This window comes from Linepithema humile, chromosome 7 (genome assembly GCF_040581485.1).
Source record: "Linepithema humile isolate Giens D197 chromosome 7, Lhum_UNIL_v1.0, whole genome shotgun sequence".
In the NCBI taxonomy this organism is placed as follows: domain Eukaryota; kingdom Metazoa; phylum Arthropoda; class Insecta; order Hymenoptera; family Formicidae; genus Linepithema; species Linepithema humile.
In genome coordinates this window covers 1,679,648-1,705,790 of record NC_090134.1, presented here as the reverse complement: position 1 = coordinate 1,705,790, position 26,143 = coordinate 1,679,648, and the positions used below count along the sequence as shown (strand labels likewise).

Here is a 26,143-nt window from a genome sequence, read left to right as displayed (position 1 = left end):
ATGCCATATAACAAATCATCATCATTTATTATTAAATGATGCAGTAAAATAAAACTTACTTTGATTCAAAAGATGCTGCACGACACACTCTTGATCCTAAAACATATAAGCACATATAAGCACATATAAGCACATATAAGCACATTGATAATATTATAATATTAATAAACATGAAAAAATAGGACTATATTAAACATGAATAAAAAATAGATAAAACAAAAAAGTTTTAAGAATAGTATATAAATATTAAATTATTTTTATATACAAAAAATAAATAAAAAATAGACGATTCTAAAAAATAAGTTTTGAACAATTTGCATAAAATATAAAAATTAACAAAATCATCACAAGCATAGAAAAAAATTAATTTTTAAATAAAAATTTCGTGAAAAATAATTTAAAGAATACTTATAAATAATTGTAAAAAAAGTATAAGAATTTATAGGAATAACAAACAAACTACTCACCAACCGTTGTTCCTCAGCATAAACTCGCGATGAATATCTATTTTCCGGCACTGAACACACACTCGCGAAAATACACTAGTAAACATCGCGCGATAATAATTCAGCTCTCTCGTATATGAACACTCGCGCGACAAGAATTTCGACACTCCCGGGTTATTGTCACACGCGTTTTTTATTCGCAAAGAAAATTAACGATTGCATTTTATTGCGTCTCAAACGCAAACTGTACATTCATAATAATTAAATTCAAAACCATCTGAAATCTCCGTATATTCGTAATATATTCTGCGATGTATCCCGAACGAAAAATTATAACTTATCGCTGTTAGGTGATCAATCAAATTAATTACGGCGCGTATTATTTTGTACGGTTGCGATTCCACATTTATTTCGGCGCGTTCAATAATCAATTACGACGTACATAATACGTTTATACTCTGCATGTAGGCTCGAAGAGAGGGGGAAAACAAAAACGTATACGCGGCGCATAGTCGCTCCTCACACCACCGAGTTCCTAGAATCCAGGGCGCTGATCGACGCTGAGCATGGGTCAAAGTGATGTATTATTGTAGATTTTATACATAGTTTCGCCCGTTAAAAAATATTCTACCAAAAAATATTCTAAAATATTGTGAATTTAGTACGTTTTCTCGCGAATAATATCCTCTACGATATTTCTTTCACAAATAAACATGTATATTTACCTATCGGCGTCTAGAATTTAGTAAGGATTTATTCTAATTTTTAAAAATTTATAATAAAAATTTATGTTATCCAACATTTACGCTGTTTTGTATCCATGATGTATCTTCACAAATAAATGTTTATGTATATTAATAATTTTATGACTATTTGTAAATGGCCAAAAATTTAACGATTTGAACTGACGATTATTAGGTTAATCGATAAATACACGTAATAGCAATACCACGATAATTGCGTTCGCAGTTCTAACACTTACAGATCGCAATTCTAATCATAAAGGTTATGTTTTGTCAATAGTGTGCTCCACAAATGATCTAATTATGTTCCAGTATTCACTTTCCACTGTATTCACTTGATCGCACTCGCGATGTATCACGTGAAACGACGGAGTAAAACGATACTTATCATTTATGCTCATAATACGATTTAGATGATCAAAATTTCGTGAGAATCACGAAACGTGCACGTCTTATTCGCGGCAAGAGATGATTTACAACTCTATCGTGATGTGACGTCACAGCACAAGCATGATGGCGTCCGTAAATTAACAAGTGTGAACTCGCTGTACCATATTTTTCGACATAACCACGCAAGGTTTTGAATGCCGTGTTATATTCGTCCCGATGCATCCCGAACGAATAAATATGCCCACGGTATCTAAATATTGCGACATTCTCATTACTTTTCTTCGCTCACGGTATTTTCGATGAATAAAAACGTGCATGAAGCACAGAAGGCGTTACGCGCGGCTACACTGCTGCTGGCGACACCTTAGAGACTAAGTGGTGAAGACGCTAGGCATGCGTCACGTAAGCAAGCGGGCACGACGGGAGCTTTAAACATAGATTCGTAGTAATATTTTTTAACTCTTATTCTTACGATAATCCAAATTTTGTATCTATAAAGCAAAAAATATATGCTGACATGCTTTCTGATCAGCGTGTTTCGACATTTCTGAGACATGATTAAAATTTTGCACAAATAACAGGAGACGCGTACCTATTTCGCTTACACACAATGATGTCAACTCTAACGTCACACACGCAAACGCGGTAAGGCTCAAAATTTCACAGATCCACGAAACGGCAGATAATTAAAAACGTGAGAGACTCGCGGGAAGCGCTACGCGCATTCACCTCGCGAATCTGGCGGGGAAATAAAACGGCGGAGAACGCGAAAAGATGATGATAAAGATGCCGAGAAACGACGGAGAACTCGCGGTACATAGTAATAGAATGGTAAATACTTCATTAGTGCTTTACTGCACCGCAGTGGTCGAGCGATGGTCGAGGAGAAATCGTGGAGCAAATGAAGCAACTTCTGCGCAACAGTGTTTCCTTGTTTTTTTTTTTTATTGCTTCCTTTCGTTACTCTGTCCTCTTCCGCACGTACGTGAAAGATTACTACGAGAGTACATTAAGTGTCATTAAGACACTCGAGTAATCGCTTCGACTATCTCCCTCGCGTTTTGCACCGCGCTGTCGGCATTAAGTCAGCTCTATTATAATTTTCAAGCTGGCGAGTTGCAATCAACAGCGCTATTATGGACGGCGAGATGCTGCGAACATTCTCAGGCGTGTTGAAGTTTAAACGAAGATTGCGACCGCCGAAAAATGATAATAACTCCTTAACGAGCGTTAAGAGCGGTGAGTGGATTTGCGCCGAGCTTGTAATAACTCCTCTCATCCGCGGTGTATTATTACCGTCTACTCTGTTCCCAATCGTAGATTAGCGTGAGCTCATCGAGATAAATTTATTCTTGACATTTTTTTGGCATTTTTTAATCATCAAATTATGTGCTTTTTCTAAAAGAAAAAAGATTAATGCTTTTTGCAAGAGACCGGTGCGGAATAAGATCATTTATTTAAAATGATAATGAAATCTAGACGTTACATTAATCACGCTGTTTTTATATTGGTCGCTCATTCTGTGAATGCACTGACGTGCACTTTTGACCTTTCGAATTAATTTTCTTTAAGCTCGTGCTTCGCTACATGGGAGGAGATATTCTTGAGAAAGCATTAAGTCAGGTGTATTACAATTGCAAGATGCTTCGTATTACTCTCGACTCTCATCAGATTCGCCTTGCAAGGGTTTATTTTCTCCATTTTTCTTACAACATTATATATTTTCCACGACCTCCTTAATAATCGATGAAGTTTACGTTAGCCATGTTCGGTATTAAGAGAAGTAAAAATAATCAAGCTCTCGAAGCTTGCAGTCGACAGCGGGATGGCCCGGAAGGAAAGATGCCTCGGAGTACGCCTCGACGCCTTGAATTAATCACTTTTATGATCGGAGCGATCGAGTCGCCCACGCTCGAGGAATCACGAGACTTTCACGGACAGGTTAATGGCAATATCATTATTGCAGCCGGTCGTTATTCACTCTAACAAACTGTGCGGCGCGATGCATTAATCTCCCGGGGCAATGCATCACCGGGCCGCAGTGCTTTCTCGCGTACACGCCGCGATGCATGCAGTGTGTGTATTGCGCCGCGCGGCTTGCGGCATACAAGCCGAAAGCTGCTGCAGCTACCGGTGGTTCGCGTAGCTATGTCTCCGGCAGTCTAACGTGCATATTTCACTCCCGCGCGACGAAGTGCCGCCGGCTGTCTCCCTCGTCTCTCCGCTTTCTCGAGTAGATTCACGCTCGACTCGACGACCGGCCGAATTAAAGGGAATTTCGAAAGCGTGACGGGAGAACCGACGCCAAAGAACTTGCTCGCCTTTCTGATCCGAAATCTCGCAGCTTTTTCACCTTCCCGGAAATATCTCGACTAGGCACTTCGTTTAGGCACCGACAGCAACACCGATATTACATCAGCGATAAGAGTAACCCTTTACACCCTAAATATCTTTTTAGCGCGACGAAAGGCATTATATTAATATAAATGGGAAATTTTCGTGTGTGTGGAAAATCCAAGTTTTCTTCACGGCAAGAAAATTGATTTTTAATCAGTTTTTTCAAAATTTAAGATTCCAGAACATCGTGCTTTAAAAGTATAAAAGATATACAATAAAAAAGATAAATTTGCCAAGTAAATCTGGGATACTTTACAACTTTGCAATAACTGTGTCACCAATGGAGGTTGTTTTTCTTCGACGAAATTTCCATGTATTATTCACCCTTATCTCTTTGATATTTTGCCCTTGAACGCCTTAATGCGTCCGAAATACACGAGGGAGAATAAATATGGAAAATGGTTATAGCATTTGACAAAAGTAATCCCGCGAGAATAAAACACTCCTGACCCCAAATATGTTCGCCACATATTTGAAAACTTCTTGCCTATGTCATTCTCGAGACAGAGAAGATTGTCATCAAAAAGCTAATTTGTGTTTTCTGTCAAACTTATTGGTAGAATAACAGTAAATTATAAGAGAAAAACTTTTAATATATAAAAGTTACAATCTATCCATCGTAGCTTTCGACCTCTTTGCGCACTGTTCGACTAAGTCGCCGGCGACTTGGTCGCCGACAGACTAGAAACAAAGGACCAGCGGCGACTACGTGCGTAAGCCCTTATAAATTTCAATATGCTCAGTGGTCGCTGACGACCAAGTCGCCGGCGACTAGTCGACAGTGCGCAAAGGGCTTTTCTTTTGACCAGAAAACGTTAAATATATACCTGTACATAAAGTAAGTCCGAAGTGCTATTGCCAAATTTGCAGTCGTATTCCACATCTTAGAACTAACAAAAAATTCTAATAGATATAGATTCTGAACTATTACTTTTTAAGATACAGCCACTTTTAGCTATAGCGTAAATTATACGCGAGGCTTCGAAATGAATATGGAAAATATTGTAGAATGAATGTAAAGGAGTTTTATCAACAGTTCTCTCTCTTTATTTGATCTTCTCCCGTGTAAGATAAACATATTTGTGTACTTATAATATTAGTTTGTCAGATGTTCAAGAAAAGTGGTGTTTCTATACTCTTTCTCTCTGCCACTTAATTCTAATATTGTGTTACTGTGCTAAAAATGCAGGATAAATAGACATGTGCAAACATGCACTTTTTTTATGGTCGTGCAAACAGAAACGTATACTTTGCTCGCAGACTTTATTAAGAGGTTTTCTCTAATTGTCCCATTCTCGATGAAAGAACACTCAATCGTCTTTATTTGCTTCTTACACTTTACTCGAATGTAAAATACTCAAGAATTGCAGTAACGCGCAGTGACGCGCCTGCGATGTCATAAAAAGTCAATCGGAAATATCAGCGTGCAGCTGTATCTCAAAAGATGATAGTTTTGGAACTCAGATTTAATTGTAGAACTGTTTTATTAGTTTTACAAATACGCGCTTGCAAACTTTGGGACAAGATTTCAAGCTCATTCCGTACATTCAATAAAAATTTATTTTATTTTGAGATACAAAGCAATATCCACCGTACTGTGTATTAATACAATCACAAAGTTCGAATCACAGGAAACTCTAAATTGCGTGATCCTTTTGACTTGACGAGTCACCGAAATGTGAAAACAAAAAGAAGATTACTCTATTTATTATAGTCTCGTATTTCTTCGCCGGCGATTTGCCTCAAACCAAATTTCCTTTTAGACCGCAGAAAGAAGGAAAAACAAGACGTATGGTTCTCATTTGACCAAGCGCTCTCATTTTCCCTTTGTCCGTAATTCCTTTACAGGAACGTGCGCTTTTCAACGGCGGCATAAAACGAGGATAAAACCACAACAGTAAAAAAAAAAGTAACGGGATATTTGACCGGAATGCATAATAATGCTGTCGTGCAAACACAGACGGCGCATTACGAAGACGGGGCAAAGCGAGGCTCGGGCGCCGATAAATAACATTACAATTAATAATTTCACGGTAACAACCATTTGCGCCGGTTAATTCATTGTTTCGCGACATTTAATGCATATCCCGCGTTTATCCCTGTGACGTATTACGATGTAATTTTGCATCGGCAGTAAATTCATAATCGCGCAACTATGTGAGTGTGCACAATGACGTTTATATTAAATTCAGTATTATCGACGTAATTGTGCGCGATATATGAACTCCGGCAAAAGCCGTCGTCGCCATGCAAACATGTAAAACGAAAATGTTTACGCCAGTACGAACGACACCGATCACCGAGCTGCTGCTAGCCCAGCTTGGATACTCTGCAAATTAACGCGGAATGCATTCTGCATCGCGCGATGATGACAACATCGCACCGCGGAAAAATTTGCGGCCGACTCGTCCCTGAAAATCGTCTCGTTACGCAAATGTGTCATCACGATTCCCGTGAGATTTACCGTGCGGCTGCAATAAAAGCCACGCTCTCCATTGTCTTGTCTCTAAAAGCACAAGCGACGTGCATTAACGCTCGAAAATACACAGTTTATATTTCATTATTATAATGCATTTATGATCAAAGTTACGTATCTCTCACTTTTCTCTCTTTATTTAAATATGCAGTGCGCTACTGACAAAAAGGTTCTAATTTAAAAGCATCCATGTTGAATGCAAGTGAATAATTTAAATAACAATAAAATGTAAATATTTCAATTATGATATTTAATCGTATATTGTTGAGCAATTTGAACAAAATTCATAATTCAATGCACAAAAGAAATCACTGCGGTTACATCCGACAATATTAATGATGCGTACGGTACAACATGGAGTTTTCAATATGTGTAACAATGTAGAAAATCGGAATAAAGCATTTGCGAGAGACTTGGGTGATATTATCAAAGAACAAACAGAGCTCGTAAACCGGGACAAGCGCGGCACTATTTCCGGACGGTTCTTGCCGTCATGATGCATGACTGCACTGCGTGCTGCAATTAGTCCACGACGCGACAAATAGATGAATGCATAATCCAGCGCAGTGTTCGCCTTTAATCAAACACGACGTGTACGTGAACATTGAGACACCTGATATTAAATCACACGGACATTCGGCTACTCGATTCGCTCCTTCCTGTTACTCTAAGCTCACCGTTACGTGAAGAATAAGACTTCGACACTCGAGTGAATGTCAAATTAATTCTTACTTTGTATTTGTCTCTTTAACATTCTACACAGAAATTAGTCTCAATGACGTTAGAGTTTTTTAAACATGATTGTACATATAAACAAATTTAAAAAAAAAAAAATCGAATGTCGCGTTTCTGAATCAATCTTGGCATATTCGACATTCTATCATAGTTCTCTATCTTAGCTTGTATTACAGAAATCAGAGAAGAAGAAATAGATGGAGAGAAAAAACGAGGAGCTGCGACTGGCGGGAACCTACGGCCAAGTAACACGGCATAACTAATGACGAGGAGATAAACGGCTCGGCAAACGACGCGTAACGAGTGAAGGTGCCGTGGAGATTCCGCGCGGAAACGGACCGGAAACTCTCGAGGGAAGCCCCTTGTCAGGAAATTGTTAGGACCTCCACCGTCGGCGGAAGTGGATCCTCCGCCACGACGGCGGCGGTGGCGGCGACGGCGACGGCGGCGACGGTCGACGTAGAAAACCAAGAAGAAAACCCACGGGATGCGGTAAGAGTGCCGGTGAAATCCGAATTAGACGGTCGCGCGACTTGAGGTAAATAAAGAACGATCACTCCTCAAAGTATCCTGCGCAGCAGGTTTCGAGATTTGAGACGAAACGAGTGACATTATTTGAGATGCTTGCCAAGGTGTCCAAAAATATCCTCGTCATCTCTCCAAAATTAAAGAAATTAATGCAGCAGCGGCTTGACTCAATTTCTTGAAAATTAAAGAAAATTAATTAAGAAAATAAGGAAAATGAAAAACTTTATTGTGTTTAATTTTTCAAAGTTTTTAAAATACGAGATAAATTATTAGTAGCATAAAAAAAAAAAGTCTTCATTAATATATATTTTCTAGACTTAATGTATTATTTTAAATAACTTTATTTTATCTCACGATATAATTGCGACAATTGTTGTAAAATATTTATTACTTTGAGTTCCAAATAACTCCCCGCGATTGTTAACATTGCGAAATAATGCCGCGGCAGAGAACTAAAATGCAACACGTTGAATAATGGAATGGTTGCGAGTAACCCAGGTTAAGTTGCTCATCTATAATAATGTACAGTATGTAGCTAAGCTCCGCCAAAAGCCGCATTACCCCTCGCTTAATAATACGTCATGGTTGATAGAGATCCTGCTTATGAATAAATAATATAAAGACACCGAGATGAGTGCGGAATATTTAATCACTTCCTACGTGAAAGACTTAACTTTCAAAGAAATAAGTGCGAAAAAATAATATCATTTTACTATTGTTTTTTTAATCTTAATCGATAATAAATATGGAATTCTTTGTCGTCTTTGCAAAAATAATTTCTAGCAATTTTGTCAATGATTTTGGAGATAAATTTTTTATGATTTAAGTAATCTACGTGCTTATCAGCTTGTTTGAGTATCAACAGTTTCGTAATTACGCATGTGTTGTGATATGAGTAAATAAGATAACAATAAATTACAATTACAAATTACAAGTCATTCGATCACTGACAAAGAAAACCAATTGTAACTTAGATTTACCTAAATAATAAATATCGGATACAAACATACCGTACACCTGCGATTGATCTTTCTAAATCTATTAATCTTTAGCACACAGCTGTTGCTAAAGATACGTTACCAATATTTGTGTAAATATAATATTTATTATTTGAATAATTTTAAAATTTGTCTGCTTATTTATTGAGAATCTTTCGTAAGCCGATAAATTAACTGCTCGAGTCGACTAGTTTATTGATGCACGAATGTAGCAGCTCAACTTCGTGATTAAACTCGTCTCTAAAGTGGCGAATTGCTTTAATAAGGATTACTCATGGAACATTCATGCCCATTACTTGAATATAATAATTTGCTATGTGAAACAATAGCCATCTTGTACTATCGTCTTATACTACCGTCATATTTTCATATATTAAACTCCTTGATATCAAAGTGGATTCTTCGTGATCTTTCAAACATTATGTCACATTACGTCATATATCAGTCTTCCTGTGTTTATCTTCTTCCAACTCAAATTTTTTTATTATAAGATTTTCTCAGCGCCTAAAGTTAAAAGATTATCTTTCTTTAACTTTTATAATTTTTAGTTTTATCTGAATAAGCAATTACTGAATCATAAACTCATCTCCATTAACACATCTACTATCTTTCTCTTTTCTTTCTTTCTAACATACTACATTTTAATATTGTATCTTCCAAATCGTTATATGCATGTTATAATGTTTAGAGAATTTTAAATAATCTTCAACAAATTCAGACGATTTCACTTATTTCTTACGGATTGTGGCATTAATTCGTACATAATTATTTAAGTATAAGTAATTATCTTTATCTAAGCGCTCTGTAGTATGTATGACTTGCTCTCTTTTCAGATTATGAAAACTTTTGTTTATATCTACTTCGTGTATATATTTGTTTCGTTTTATTGCAATCATTGTAATCTTACTACAATTTGCAATTAGTTAAATTATCATTAATGTGTATCAAACATGATTTTTTAATAATTGTTCGGCTCGGCTCAGCATTAGTACATACATCATAAACGTGTGCAAATGAAACGTATTACACTGGGATCATGCTATCGTAACACTTCTCGCGGTTGTATAAAAGCTGTGTTTCAGTCAGTTTGCGTATGTTAGTCGCGCACGACACGCGCACGACACGCGCACGACACGCGCTCCCATCGTTACGCAGCATCCCTCGTCGAATATGCATCAACGTGAGTCCTTAGGTGCGCGTTACATTGCGCTGACGAAATGTCCTCACTCGAATGAAAGGATCTGGCGGTGCGTATGCATCCTCGCGTTTCTTTTTATCGTCGCCGGCGGTTTTCTCAGCACTTCTCAGCCCCTGGTCGTTACAAAATGGGGCATGATTTACGGCAAGTGGACCAAGAGTAACGGAGTGCGCAGTAATCGGCTAATCGCGAATTTTCTCGGGATACCGTATGCGCTACCTCCGGTGGGTGATCTGAGATTCAAGGTGTGTATTTTACACGCGATTTATGCGTACGTGCGTGTTATTTTGTCTCCTTGCTTTTATTTACGCACATAGAATAAATAGCTTTACCCATCTGATCTGTTGTAAAGATGTGGATAATTCTTTTTTTTTATTTTTCACAAATTTGTTAGCAAATTTAATTAGTTATAGTTAAAAGTTGCAATCTTTTATTAGAGTCCACAGCGATGGAATCGTCCGTGGATGCATATTACCACTGCTGTAGCCGATGGACCAAAATGCATTCAATGGAGTAAAAGCATGTCCGAAGTAGTTGGCAACGAGGATTGTCTTTACTTAAATATCTTCATTCCCGCTGTAAGTCAGTATAGATGTTACCATTTTTTGTTAATATCAATGATAATCAAAATGTGTAATATAGCAGACATTAAGCCGATAAGTTATAAATGAAAGTGTTCAACACTTGTTTCAACATAAAAAAGATGACACAAAATATTTAACAAACGTCGCACAAAACGTTCAACATGAGAGAATAAACTACAGTCATATCGCAATGACAGCATAACCTTGATGAATGTTGAATATATTTACATATCTTGATGCTAATTTATTAATATATGAATTAATATAGTAATAAGATTAGCAGCGAAAAATGAATACTACAGTTCTTGCGTAGCAAATTTAATGTAGCATAATTGCATGAATAAATAATTAGCATATAACGCGCAACATTTGTTCAAAGTTTGAAACGAATAAAGAGTGATAATGTTTCAAGAACAAACAAAAACTTAATTAGATCACGAGATCATCCGGCGGCTTAATTCAACTCAAACGGATCAAGGTTACGTTGTTAATGCAATATGACTACAGTTCAGTGGTTTTTATGTCAAATGTTTGATGCAATGTTTGTTAAATATTTCGTCTTTTTATTTACTTAAATATAGAAATGTTTTATCATTCCGTAATTTTATCAGAAATCTATGAACTTATCGGACCTGCAACAGACAAAATTGCCGGTTTTAGTCTTCATACATGGCGGTCAATATCACGTCGGCAGCAACAATAGCACGGAGCTCGCGCCTGATTACTTGACAGAGCAGGACGTGATTCTCGTTACGGTGAATTATCGACTTAATATTTTAGGTGAGAAAAATAGCAATGTCAATTTCTTGTCTTTCATCATATTAAACGTACGCGTGCAACATTGCGATAAATTTAAAGATAGAAAAAGAGGATTGTAAAAGTAAGAAATAACACAAATTATTTAAAATAACTCGAATAATCAAACAAGGTGGATCGTGATAATAAAAAGAGATCCATTACTTTAGGATTTTTTAGCACGACAAATGAAGCCTCACCAGGCAATTATGGTGTGAAAGATATAAAAATGGCTCTTGAATGGATACAAGAGAATATTCGTAGCTTCCATGGAAATCCCGAATCGGTGACTGTTATGGGACAGAGTGCCGGTGCTGCGATAATTCATCTGCTCTCTTTAACGAGTAAAACCGAAGGACTCTTCCACAAGTACATTTTGCACAGCGGCTCCGCTTTAAGTCCATGGGCTTTGCAACCAAGTATACCGTACAGACAAATTTGTCTAGAAGTGGCGAGACTTGTAGGCTGCCTGCCGGAAGAAAATGACGACATAATCGCGTTAAATGAGACAACCACCCAAAATTATGAGGAGGAAAATCAGAACAGAAATTACGCTCTCTACGACGCTGCGATACACAATAGTGATAATTATAATTTGGAGAATGATGAAGAGATGATGAAGTGCATGAGAAAAATCGATGCGAAAAAGATAGGAAAAATGTCAGAATACTTTGTAAGTGCTGTCAGAAGGGCTACAAAAATGTTGATATATTCGCATATATATAGTAGTAGCTAATTTTTTATATTATTTTGTATTAGGTAGTTTCGATGTATAGTCCGATCTGTATCTTTGGCCCTACATTGGAAGCTGACTCGGAAGATGCTATCGTGACGATACATCCGATGGTTGCATTGAAGAATGGATTGTTTCGCGATATACCAGCAATAATGCAAGTCGTGAAAGATGAAGGTTTGAAGAAGACGCTCGGTAATTGCTTTGTTATCGTTTCTCATAATAATATTTAATTAATTAAAGCTCTCGCCCAAGTTGAATTAATTAACGTCAGATAGTTTACCTAAGCAAAAGAAATATAGTTATAATTTATATTATTACGTTAATTAAATTTACATATTTAGTAAATTTAAGACTCCCATTTCACGTTTAAAGTGCTATGTGAACGATATCCGTTTTGAGGAAGAAATTATTTTTAATAAATTTAAGGATAATAAAATTTCAAAGCACAATAAAAAGATCTTGTGACACTCATATCCTTCTTTCTGTCTCAGAATTCTACATACATGAGGGCGCTGAGAATGAAATGATAAAAAATTTCGAAGAATACTTGCCCTATTTTATCGAAAGTCAATTACACATTTCTAACACCAGCGTTCTCGCCGCCGCGATAGAGGATTTTTACTTCAACGGAACTTTGACGTTGGATTTTAAGCAGCACATCACAAACGTAAGTTTGAGAACGAATCAAATGTGTGGAGTAACGTTTAATGATGAAATGATTTTTCAGATGCTTAGCGACGCAGTTGTAATATGGCCAACGTTTCAAGCGCTACAATATCAGTCGAAAATCGCAAAATCCGGTATTTACTTCTCTTACTTCATATATCAGGGCACATTTTCGACTACCCTCGCTTCGGGCAAACAATTTCATTACGGTACGTCATCATAAGTTAAGATTAAGTTTATTTAAGACGCTTACTGCATATTCAAATTAATAATCTATTCGAAGGTATTAGTCACTCTGATGATCTGAACTACTTATTTCCCGTATTAAATGCTAAGTATCAAGATTGGTTGCTGCACAATACGATGGACGATATTACTATAATTAGTATCATGACAGAAATGTGGGCCAATTTCGCGAAAGAAGGGTAAATATGATTAACAGCATTATGCGATATTCAGAAATATTCTTATAAATTCTTATTAAATATTCTTATCAAAGATGTGAGACTTAATTTCCCTGCACAACGATATCAGTGTACGATATCAATGTACACAACGTGGATGAACTTTAAGAATTCAGATAACGATCTCGCTCGTAATTTTTCGAAAATCAAAGTTTCTCGTTCAAAGTGTTGCGCTCAGTTTCCACTTCATCATACATACATGATTCATTCAAAACAGATCGGAATATCAAATCACTTGGACATTTCGACCGGTGATGACCGGATAATCTCTTCCCGGATGATCATAATGATTATTACATATTTACAGAGTGCCAAGAGCGTGGTTGCCATGGTTTAACTTTACCCGACATCCATGGCCCGATTACCGCGATCGTCATCAGTTCATGAGATTCAACAAGACGCCGGATATTGTGGTGGAAACCGATTTCCTGTCGGACAGAATGGAGTTCTGGGAGACATTGATGCCTAACGTATCAATGGAAATACCGGATCAACCAGAAAAAAAGTCCGGTAATGCCAACGTGATTTGTTGTAGGTTAATAATTCCACTTATATCATTAATAATCGTATTTTTTGTTATGTAATTATATATCTGTGCTCAAGAGATAAACAGCACGGCGAAGATATGACATATTACATTCAGCAATGATAGTGAAAAGTAGCTTATGTGAATCCCGTCATGTATGATGTACTTGAAACAATTTTTATATTCGATATCTATCAAATATATCTATCGATTCAGTTCAAAATATATCGTTTACGTTATACAATCGGAAATTCCTTTATAAACGTAAAAGTTACAGGAATAACTTAATAGATATAATATTTTGTATTTACGTTAATTTTAATAATATTTTTATCGTGAAATATGTTAATTGTTATAGATGTAGATTATGTAATTTAATAGCTTTAAAACGCGCGCGCGCGCGCGCGCGCGCGCGTACACAGCAAATATGCATGTACCATAAAAAAAAATATAGAAGACATAGTTGTTTGCTGTTGTGGCTGAAGACACATTTGCATGTCGATGTATATACGCCAAAGTTTACTTGCCGATAAAAAGTAACGATGATAGTAAATACGAAGTAAAACCGTTTCGTTTACTATTCGACGCTTATCTCTCTCGCAGCATGAGAGCGATACAGTTGTTAATAGCGTCCATAAAATTTCCGAAGCCAGAAAGTTCGAAATTTAACTCCGTAAATAAACACTTATACACAAATGCACAAACAAATGTTTATTATGATATAATATTATAACACTTTTAAAATGTCCCTTTTATCCTCCTGCATAATTTTATATCTTGTAATTTTCATAAACTGTACACAAATGTAAATCACGATTCTATCAGGGCGCACCGAAGCGCCCACGTCCGCCTCTGAGAGCCATTCGCATTTCTGTTCACGATTACAGTCGAAATTAACGTCATTAAATATCCCCGACGGTCGGTGCCGCGGCCGACGTATTAAAGGGATCCTAATAAACGAAAGGTATAATGAAATTCGCTGGAAATTAAGTTCGCCACGCGACGAGTTAACGCGTATATAAAATATGCAGCTTCCAGTTTTCCCGGGAAGCTAGGCGCGCGAGTGCGCTCGGGGAAATTAATCATCCGCCCTAGGCAACCGCTGTTTGTCTTCTTTCCGTTTTCCATCCGTTTCCGGATGTATCGCGGGAAGAACTCGCCGTTACGAGGGAGAGCGAGCGAGCGAGTGGATGGCGAGAGACGGCGAGCGAAGGAGACGTCGGGGCGTCCTCCCGAGCAATGATTATGTAACGACGATGAAACGAAGACAAACATCGCGCCGTCGGCCTCGGAGCGCTGACGGCGAAACTATATCTCTCTTAAGGATGAAAAGTGCTAACAGTCATATAAATCCGCGAGATCTGAGATTTCGCGTGGATTATTGTATGGCTTACGCCTTTTGCGAATCTAACGGGGTGAGGTGAGTAGCACTGTCGGCGCAATCCAGCCGCGTAATTTCTAAGTCCTTTGCAGTAGTTGGGAATGTATTTTATAATATATTGGAGTGATTGATATTGCGCGAATTTTTCTAACTGTTATTTATCAATTTGATTGATGATCGGCGGTTCTTACAAATATTATTAGAATTCATGTCACACTTGTAGACTTGTAACAATTTAGGAGTAAAAAATATTCAGTAATCAAATGCATATCCGCGAGGAACAAAAAGGGGGGATGTTATATTAAATTTTGGCTGGATAACACTGTTTTTCAGCAATATTTTGTTATTATAAGAACGATGCGGCGCGCAAGCTTCTATTTCTCACCAGGCAGCTTATTCAAATGCCACATATTTTCATCAACGTTCGCGCAAATATTTGCCAGCGCACCGCCTCTTATATATCCAACGCTTCAAAAACGTAAATCCGGACTCCCGGTTGCATATACAGAGGCAGGAAACTAATTAAAAATGCGCCTTTGCGAGTATTCAGGCTGCGAACAGCTAATTAACGGATTTCATCGAACCGTGTATTGTATCAATACTGTGATTAACTCTGTGTATATTTTCTATACTCAATAAAGTACATCATCATATATGGATTATTTGAAAAGGTATCGGAATAAGATATAAAAACGATTGATTTACCGATTAAACGTATTTTTCTTCTTATTACTTAGTGTTATTTAACGTCTCAGCTTTAAGCGGCTTGTTTTATAAGACATTCAGCTCAACGCCCGAAGCGCGAAAATTAATTAACAGCGGGACAAAGTGGGGAACCGCTGAGCGACCAAACTTCTATCGTTTTAACTATACATGACCGTGCCAATTGAAATGACTTGCAAAGATAATATTGTTACAGCTCAGGACGGAAAGCAGCGAAACGAAAAGCTATCAAAGTCACATACGTAGAAATGCAGGGAGAAACGTCAACTTTTACCATCGATAAGCGATAACTTTGTCAAAAGTAAACGAATTAAAATAGATGGAAAGAAATTTGCTTATGTAAAATCTAACGCTGTCACGGCTTCGCAAAATAAAAAAATTTCTCTCGCTTCTTTTTAAATCGCTTATTTTCAGCGGAAAAAGTGTGACAAAATGACGTGTAATTTGCGATTTGTATAAATAACTTACATCGTTGGCCAACAAGGGCACTTTGTATCCGAAATAGGATTCCGTCGCCTGTAATACGCCGAGATAGTGTCCTTTATAAGTTCGAAACAGTCGATGCTTAATCCATTTTCCTCATTCCTAATGAATAGAATTCTGCCGGCGGCGTTCGTGACTGCGAAGCCGTGCTGTTTCGTGGTTTCGGAATTAGATTCGCGAGATGTCTCGCGCTAATCTGATATTCGAAATCCGCGTATCCATGGCGCAAAATCAGGCTCTATCGCAAATATCGCATTTACCAAAACACGAAGTCGCGCTCAACGCACCGATACATATAGAGCAGAAATTTCGTAATGTACAACGGGCGCCATATTTTCTCTCGTCGTGCGCGAATTATTTCATAAGATAAAACAATATTTTCTTCAACAAACTTCATTTTTTAATATCGTCCGTATTGAGGCCTTGAAATCTGACGGAAACTTAATTTGTTTGCCCGTGTTAGAACGCTATTGTTCGCAAACGGAATACAACGAAAATACTATTATCTCCAACTCGAATTATCTCGTGGACATACTTTTCCGCGCGTCCCAGCCTCGAGCTTAAATTGTAATTTCAGCCTTTGTCGTGGTCTCCGGCGACAATACTTGGCAAACGCGCGCGTTTCCAGTCTGTTTTTGCGTCCCCGTCACGTGCATATGAAAAACGCGCTTTGACGTGAAAAATGCACTACCGTTTGAGTTAAAGGGCGTTGCGCGAGTGAATGCAGGAGGATCCGAGAAAGACGGACGAGAGGAAAAAACGCACACGCGGAAGGACGAGCTGACAGTAGAATGTATATTTTTTTTCGAGCTCGCCAGAAGAATCGTGAGAAAGTCGTTTCGCGCGTAAATGACAAGGTAGAACTAAAAAGAAGGAAGTTAAATTTGTTCAATATGGAACATTATTCGCGCTTAATGATAGTGTTTATATCGCACTTTTTTTTTCGACGAAAACGAATCGTGTAAATTCGCCTTGAAACGAATGCCGGTGGGAAAGAGAACTGCAGAGAAACGCCGTTGATTGGCGATTTGCATAGGCAAATAAGCCCCGAAGAGACCAACCAACCGCCGCTACTATTTGCGCGGCCGGCGAGTGATTGTTTTCAGAGCGGTTCCCGGCCAAAAGTGGTACACGGTGTGCAAGAGGAAACGCGTGGACGCCTTCGAATTCATTGGAGTTCCCGAATCGACAGCCAAAGTGTCAATTTCCCGTAGAATCGGATGTTTATTTAAGAACCGTGCGAATTTTCGACTCGACTATGACGAATTTTTCACGAATTATTGCGAGAAAATAAAATCATCCTTCCCGCGTAATTTAATTCCCTACTGTTTAATTTTATTTCCGAGATTGCGCGAATGAGATAAAAATATTCTAGATTCTGCGACTCGAATACGCGAGAATTCGCCCTTTTCACGAGATGCAAATCGCGCAGCATCGGGATTGCGATACCGGTCGCATGATAGCATCAGCTAGTCGATGTCGTGCCGGCACAATACGTTAATGCGACATATTGTTCGCCGCTGCAAAAATTGCCCCTCGTTACACGGCTCGACAATGGAAAGCCCGCACGCTCTATCGTCCTTCACGATATCGCCTGTAACGATTGCTGGCAGATGAGATCAATCAGTCGGGAAGAATCGGGAGAAATCACAACTCCGAACGAATATATTCCATCTGTCAAAATCATAATTAGTTCTATGGAAAAGAAAACAATGGATAGAAGTTTGACTATATATATATATACTATTTTAACCACTAGAAAAATTGTCCCTCCGCTAACACGCGTCCCACTTTTCCGTACGACAGCGCTCCTGCGAGGTCATCTCTCTAACTCTTAAGACACCTTCGGGCCTCGGGGAGATATAAGTGTTACGGTATTATCGCGTAATCCGTTGCATCCCCCGACGATGGTAGCGGCGGTTGCGGCGCCGAATCGGAAGGGAGCAGATGCACTCGTGGGTGGTTGGTATGAGAAAATGAATATTTGAAAATCCAAGGGCGGAGAGAGAGAGAGAGAGAGAGAGGGTGGATATGTACGATGACGGGCGCCGTTCTGCAGCCCCGCGAATATCCCGGGCAACCTTCTAATCTCGCTACCTCTAATTCCGCCTTAAGATCTCACGCCTCGCCTCCTCGCGACCTCGAAAACCACGACCCTAAGAAACGAGAATTGCTCGCTCGTTTCCCGTATGAGTAGGAAGGGAATTTAGATCTCGCACGAACGATAAAGTAAGATTACAGCTTCGCGGGAAAAATTTTCGGATATGCGACCCATTGATTGTTCCGCGATACGCCGGTAAATTGTTTGCTTCATATTGCATTGTGATTATTAACTGAAATTTAATTTTATAATTGAAAATTATTACGCTGTTAGTATTTTGCTCGTGTAAACACATAGCATATCCACATTATTTATTTTCCATAAAAAATTCTATATGTAAAAAAAGTAATATTGCACGAAGCATTTGTTCGATTGGAATAAATCTGGTTAATTCAACAACGATATCAATTGAAACAAGAGCATATCATATTTATTTTATTAATACTCATGTTGAATTAACAAGATGCAATTTTAGACGAGTGCTGTTGATGCGACCTTATTTTTTTTCTGTGCAATTATCGTCCTTGTCAGTGATTATTTCTGTTACCTCGAAATCGTGTCGGGAAAAAGTAAATCGATGCACAAAGCCGATTGTTAAACAATTCTTGCGACATTCCACGAGTTTGGTCGGTACGCGTATGCTTTTAGAAGCCGAAAGACCAAAACACACATACCCACAAACGAATACACAACAAAAGCTATACAGCGATCGCTGTTTAAGCTTTGTTTCGCTGCGAGACAAGAGTCACGTAGCGCATTCACGAGTATCGGTCGCCCTTCCATGGACGAGTGCAACGACGGGGATATAAAACACGAGGAAGGTTCGGTGAAAGGACGCGAGCATGCAGAATAAAAAAGGAGGACTTCGCCGCGGCACGAATTTACATGTCATGTATCGAGAGGCGAGCGAAGCTGCGGAAGCCTCCGGCGATGCAATCCAACCCATACTCTCCGCGCAAGTCACCCGCCTATTTCCCACCCTCGCTGTATTTTTTTTTTTTTTTTCTCTCTCTTCCTCTATTTCGCCCGCTTTCTCTCTTCGCTATCAGCCCCTTCCCTTCCACCCCCCTGCCGACCCTTCAATGTACGCCGACGTACGTGTATTTCGCGCTACGCTACGTTCTCGGTCACTCGATGCGGAAGAGAGGTTAATTGTCGCGCCTTTTTTGTCCGCGGCTTTCACCGCGAGGGGTAACCCACCTCGTCGGCGAGAAGCGGGGCGAGAGCGGTCGGGCGGATCGCGCGGGAAGAGAGGGACAATCGATTTTTCAGTAGTACATGTCACGACCGATGAATTCCTCTCCTAGCCCGTGGCTTTTCGCGAGCTCTCGATACTCGTTTCCGCGTATTTTCTTATTCGACGCGAGAAAAAGCGCTGGAAAAAGTGCCGCTCTGCAAGAGAACACAGGCTTTTAAAACCCGCCAAAGAACATAGCCGACGCGTGGAAAGAGCGGGAGAATGCTCTAGTGGGTACATTTGCACAAAATAATTACAAAAACATCGCGTTAAAAGCTTTTTAATAAAAAACACGAGAAATTCGAGATGTTAGTTATATTTGCGATGGTATTAAAATCCAGTTTAGAATATTTACAATCCTCCCAAATGTGCTACTGCGTAAAATATAAATAGTAAGAACAGTAATTCCTAAACAAGTCAAAAAACACTGTTTACCAAAAAAGTCGTTGCACTTCAAAGCAAACCTTTCCGGCGAAACTTTGCACACGCTATGTTGATAAGAAGACATAAATAATAATCAATCAAGTAAATGGAACTTGTTGACCAATCATCGTCCTTACTTAAAATTATTATATTCGGATAAGATAATCTTCACGTTAAAAAGATGTTTGAAAAGATGCATGACAATTCATGTTAGGTGACATAAGTTGCATACATCACGGTCGTAAAGTTTTCCGCTTGTTTGAATGTGTAAAACTTCATAGAGAGAGAGAGAGAGAGATTGCTAGGAAGTCACGCTGGTATCTACATCGCAGTACTATCTACCGCGACGCGAACCACCTCGATATGCATCAGACGCTGAATAATTGAAACGATCTTTCGTCTCCGCAGAAATACGCACGAACGGCAGCCGTGTAACAAGAGCAACATTAGCCTCCGGAGTTTCCATGCTGAGCGAATACATCGCGCGGGAGTGCCTCGCAATTGCGCGATGGTTGCTTGCAATTCTAAGATGAAGACAAATTCGAGCAAACGTATGCGAAGTACCGAGCGCAGAGACACATGAAGATGGAACAGGGTTGCATGTGTTAGGGAGTGCAGCGCGAATCATTTCTTTTCGTTATGTCTGCGGATAGAGAAGTTATGAAGCAAATAATACGGTTTATAAATATATCTTTTCTATTTGCATTTAACATATCACGCTAATTGAAAGAAATTAATTGAACCTACACCATCTATCTTGATAATTGAAACAAATTTTAAAAAATTCTCTCTCCTTTGATATCTAATCATGAAATTATATCATAAGCTAATAAAAGCCAAACGCAATTGACGGTGCGAAATTTATTTTACGAATTCAAAATTTTATTTCAAATTTATCTTAATAAACATTATTTAAACTCATCATTTGGATCCGTCGACATTTGTCTCCGTTTTTAATTTGGATAAAAAAGTGAACGAAAACATAATGTTTATTCAGATAAATTTTAAATAGAGTCCTGAACGCACAAAATTAATTTCGCGCCGTCAACAGTGCTCGGTTTTTATTAGCTCATAATAAAATTTCACGATTGTATATTTGTCACACGATCGCAAAATTTTATATTAATTTATATAATACAATTTTGAATCGCATTTTACTATTTTTTGTATTATCGATGTACCATCGTGACCTTATAGGACTAAACGCATGCAATCCGAAACGTTCTGCGCATATACGTGGTTCTCGATTATGTGCGTCTAAGTCCACGTCTTATTTCTACCGTCATTGGTCATGCAGGAAATACGCACACAATCGAGAGCTATGTACATGTGCCACATATATGCGGCTCTGTGTGCGCATTTCCTCAATGACTGAGCTCAAGGAGGTCACATGTATGTACACTTCTGGCTTTGGCTGCAGCGTTCAATTGTTACATGTTCGAAGATCTGCGCGTTTCGACCGATCATTGCAAGCAACGCCTACCGCTTTCTCCTTGAGTCTTCGACAACAAATTACTGAATTTGAAATGTTTACGTAATTTCGACTTTTATTACGGCAACACCGCTTTTTATCACATGAAGTAATTTCTGCGAAACCGGCGCTTAAGCCATATTTTAAAGTGGAAAGAATTAATTTTTATTATAGTATGCAGTAAAAATTTATTACTTTTCTTTGCAATACTAACTTTTGTCCAACAAGTTTTTGCTTTGTAACATAAAAATGTTTACTACGAGAAAGTGCTACGAAAGTAAAAATTACGTTGCTTTATTGTTTTTAAAATAATGGCTACAACGTTTAATTCCTTGATGGTCCGCAGCCACATTATAGTAATTTTTGATATAAAATTTTCCCCGTGTAGTTTTTGTCGCACCGACTACTACAGCATTGCGGTCATGATAACAAATCGTAACGATCGAACGATATGAAAGCGCGCTCGCAGCCAGTTTGCCGATGTTAACTGCCTCCGCTTCAGGAGCTCGGCTTGTTAACGCTCCGCAACTTGTAAGCCGCGACTAACAATAAGGAGCAGCCTCCGCGATGCAAAGTGGATCTTTCGGATTTCCCTGAAAGGACAAAAGCCTCAGCGAGCTATGAAAGGCAGCATCGAAGGATTACGGCGATAACGACGAAGAACCCGCCGCTATAACGACGCGAACAGGTGCGCGTGTATACGCGACTGGAATAACTGCAAAGAGAAGCGGCACGACGGGGGTGGTAGGAACTTTGTTCATTATTCCAACAATTAGCGGGGCCCCTATTTCTTGTCCCGTTCGAGCGAGAAACGTCTCTTCGCGAGAGACGGCGATGCACGCGACCGTTCCATTCTCTGCCGTTTCCTTCCTCGAGACGCAGCCCTACTTCGCTTTTCTTACTATCGCTTATCTTTCCGAAGATTGAAAGTTGGCTTTACCATGTCTGGAATAAAGGATCCTCGCGTCATTATTATAGTTGGTTAATGAACAAGCCCTTAGTGGAGAGAGAATTCTAAATTTTTCAGTTCTTCTCTCTGTCGAAATAAAAAATAATAAAAATATAAAAAAATAATAAGAAAACACACGTTTTACATAACATCCGCAGTAAAATATAATTTGATATACTTTATTCCAAACCGATCTTGATTTTTTGCTCCATAAAGGGTTAAAATATGATTTACCCTCCACTTATCGTGCACTTAAGTTAAACCATCCGCGGGATAATAACATTTTGTAAACTGCCGGTTGGAAATTTTAGTTAATGTTATTAATTTTACATGATATAAAAATGCCGTACGCTCATCGCAGGAATCCCACCGCAATAATTTCGTCCCGATCTCGCTTTTATTCCGCGCGCCCGCGGAACTTTTCACTACCTCGCTGCTGGAAACGTCGCTTCTGTCCCCGACCTGTCTCTGAAGAAAACCACGAAGGCTCGGCGTCTCGAAGTTACCGGGCGCCGAACGAACATCGTCAAACTAAGTCGCCAGCAACTCGGTGGAACGGAGCGCTAAAAGGTGATGCGGTCACCAGGTAGCTTTTCGTTGGGCGAAATCGACAGGTGCGACCGCAAGGCTAAAGCGGGGGCTTGCGAACTGCAGAGGAAACCGCAGCCGTCCGAAACCACCGAGGACGCTGCTATTATTCCTGGCCTGCACACGCTTCGCGTCTGGGACGCTCTTTCTCCCGTGTCCAGGCCTCCCTTTGCCGTCGCCGTCGCCGGCGACCGCGAGCGGCTTTTCTGACAAAGCTCCGCGTTAATATTCTCTACCGGGCGCAAGTTCCGCCGCGTTGCGCGATGCCGGCAAAAAGTCCCGTGTTCGGTGATCGTCGCGCTTCTCCACTGCAAAAACTACTTCCCGCCACCAAAGGATCGTGATATTTTTGCTCTGCAGTGCCTTTCCGAAGTACAACAAGCCCCGCGAGGTACCGTGACCCACGGTAAGCCAGCGGTACGTTTATAGGACTAACGCGAAATATACAATGCGAAAGCTTTTAAACTCATTTGTCGTTCATTTCTAAAAACTTGGCGAAAAACTGATCAGACTGATAAATTTTTCTATTTTGTTCATCGAAGAAGCCTAAATATCCTTCTGTAAATCCATACTATTAACCTATATTCTTTGCTAATTGTCAGATTTTAAATTTTAAATGGCTCAAACAAGGTATTCACAAGGCCGATCAATTTATAGTTGTCGGAACCGTGATCGCCGCGGAAGAACGGCGGACAAAGTGGCGAACGAGACGAGAGAGCGTGCACACATTCTCTAAGTCCGTAATTAAACGGTGCGTGGGCGCGGTACGACAAAGGCGGCGCCGTTCCGAAGGCAGCGGAATGAAACGACGGGCGGGAGAGGCGAGCGTCAAAGCTTTCCGAGCGGACGGCGCACAAACGAGCGCATAAGAGCGTATCAGCGCGGCGTTATGCGAACGCGGTTTGGCGAGACCGTGGGGCTTGGCGTGTGCATCAGGTCAATTAACCGATTAGAATTGTTCCGTCATCGTCGCGAATAAACGTACGCCGTTGACAATTTGCATTGCGAGCGAATCCGAATGTTGTATTCGGGGTAAAAGCCGCGTAATCTCTCGCGTGTACACGCATTCGACGTAACTGAGAAAAGCCGCGCCGTATGCGCGCACCCCAAAATAATGAAGTGCTTTAGCGCCGGGGAGATTGAAAAATGAAAACTTCCGGCGGGCTTACACCTGCGTTCTCTTTGGGCGTAAAGCAAGAGGATAAGAGGAGAAATAGCCGGCAACTCGCGCGGACATAAATAACCCAACCAAGTCGTAAAAAAGCACGTCAACAATGGCCGCAATCACGGGAAGTGGCCGAGTTTCAGCAAGTTTTCCATAATCCTCCTTGCAGCTTTACTGCGTGTCTTTTACGGTCATGACTGAAAAATGAAGATCGCGGAGCGGAGTATGGAATAAACCGCGCGCGCGGCGGAGTCGGCTTTGCCTCTCCGCCGTCGGGAGATGTGCCGCACGAGAAATAAAACTTAATCGTCTGATGTTCCAATCTCTGCGAGAGGGCACTTTAACTTTCAGATTCGTGAGCTTTTTTTTCGCGATTCGTGAGCTAAGCGAATCTCGGAATCGTAATTGGACGGAGGATCCCCGAAACGCCGGCTTTTATTTGCCGCAAGTCGCGGTAGCGCAACCAAGGCGGACGAGGTCAGAGGTCACGCATTAAATATTTAATGCCCACTGCACGATAACTACTTTGACTACGTCCGCATCAATGAGGCTATTAGTATCCGGAACAAAGAGCAACAATCCCGAGTGTAGATTTAACGTGGAACACCCTGAATATATCGCGCCGGCCAACATTTGCGCGAAACCGAATTTCTACCGTTCCTGCCGTGCACCTAATTACGCAATTCATTAACAAGGCATGTACTTCAAACGCCGCCATTCCGCCTCTCTTTCTACTGCATTTGAATATTATTATTCCGCAACAATATGCCGGCCTGAAATGTCCATCAAAATCTCGTTCTGTCGGCGGTTGTATTTCGTTTGTAATTAAACGCGCGATGGATACTGGTTTGAAAAGCCGCATCAAAGTAATATTTACCGAGAAAAATAGTGATGTGTATGACATTTTCAGCCGGTCTTGTAAAAATGAATACATTCTTGTTGCGGTTGCGAAAATAAACGAGCGCGACAATGTTGATTTTGGTGCACAAATTATAAAACGTGTCGTAACGTCTTCAAGCTTGTGTCTTTTCGAACAACTTGTGTTTTGTTAAATCACTATACATGAATGTTATTATATACAAAGTGTCTCAGACGAACGATTGATCCGGGACGTGCATGTGAAATTTGTGTATTTTTTTCTTGTAATTTTTAAATTTTATTTTCCTATTTCTTTGAAAGTTTGATTGTACGTTATTGTGTGGTTAACAAAGTTCTATCGACAAGCTTAAAGTGCATTAATGTTGAAATTAATAATTAGATGTAAAAAGCACGTTAATAATTGGATTGCGCCTGTAATTATACGCAATATTGCAAAGCGGGATTATGCTGTAAGTTACCGTATGTACCACATTTACACTTTCCGAGTCTCGGTGAACAGACCGTAATAGCATTCCAGTAACGCCAAATCAGGGCGCAATGCCGGTGTACTTTGCGATTCCCTTTGTATCGCGATGACGGATATCGCGACGCTGATTGGCTATACGCTATAGAGAGACGCTATGGACATTGCTTGTCGGCTTTGGTACGATTCCGGTTGACAGCTTGATTGCGAGCGCGAGTCTGATCCAGCTAACTTACAGCGTTATCTGGAACTTTGTTCAGCGCCGATGGAATGAAATAAGCTCAGCTGGGAACTCCCTACGCCTCTACGTTGAAAAGCAAACGGCATATTCTAACATTCCCATTGGGTGTGACATTCAAACTTGAAGCAGAAGTTATCCGCGGCATAGCACGGCAAAACTGAGCTTATTTAAACATTCGTGATCCGTAATCCTGTATGTTGAGCAAACTTACTTTGAGATTATAGTAACGTTTTCCAGGATCGTTCCAATCAATATCTAATTATTGTATTGTATTAATTTTCAACTATGTTACTTGCGATACTGAATCTGACCGTGCTGTTATAAATGAAGCGCTTGATAAAAAGCTCTCTTTCCTTT

General features: G+C 39.7%; 2 protein-coding genes across 6 annotated transcripts in view; one reads left to right on the top strand and one right to left on the bottom strand.

Annotated features, from left to right (window-relative positions):
* The window catches only part of heph (polypyrimidine tract-binding protein 1 heph), a 365,110-nt gene that overhangs the window by 302,812 nt on the left and 36,155 nt on the right, over positions 1–26,143 (bottom strand). Inside the window, exon 1 of one of the 5 annotated variants that reach the window (XM_067358871.1) lies at positions 60–74. The exons of the other annotated variants lie outside the window; for them this stretch is intronic. The gene's annotated coding sequence lies outside the window, so the exon portion shown is untranslated. Of the gene's footprint in view, positions 1–59; positions 75–26,143 lie in introns of those variants that run through there. 5 annotated transcript variants of the gene reach the window in all.
* On the top strand, positions 9,597–14,108 carry LOC105678413 (juvenile hormone esterase-like). The gene is made up of 9 exons (XM_012377720.2): positions 9,597–10,156; positions 10,349–10,489; positions 11,107–11,275; positions 11,461–11,963; positions 12,050–12,218; positions 12,518–12,693; positions 12,754–12,901; positions 12,976–13,117; positions 13,464–14,108. The coding sequence occupies exons 1-9, from the start codon at positions 9,884–9,886 to the stop codon at positions 13,738–13,740; spliced, it is 1,998 nt and encodes a 665-aa protein (XP_012233143.1). The 5' UTR covers positions 9,597–9,883; the 3' UTR covers positions 13,741–14,108.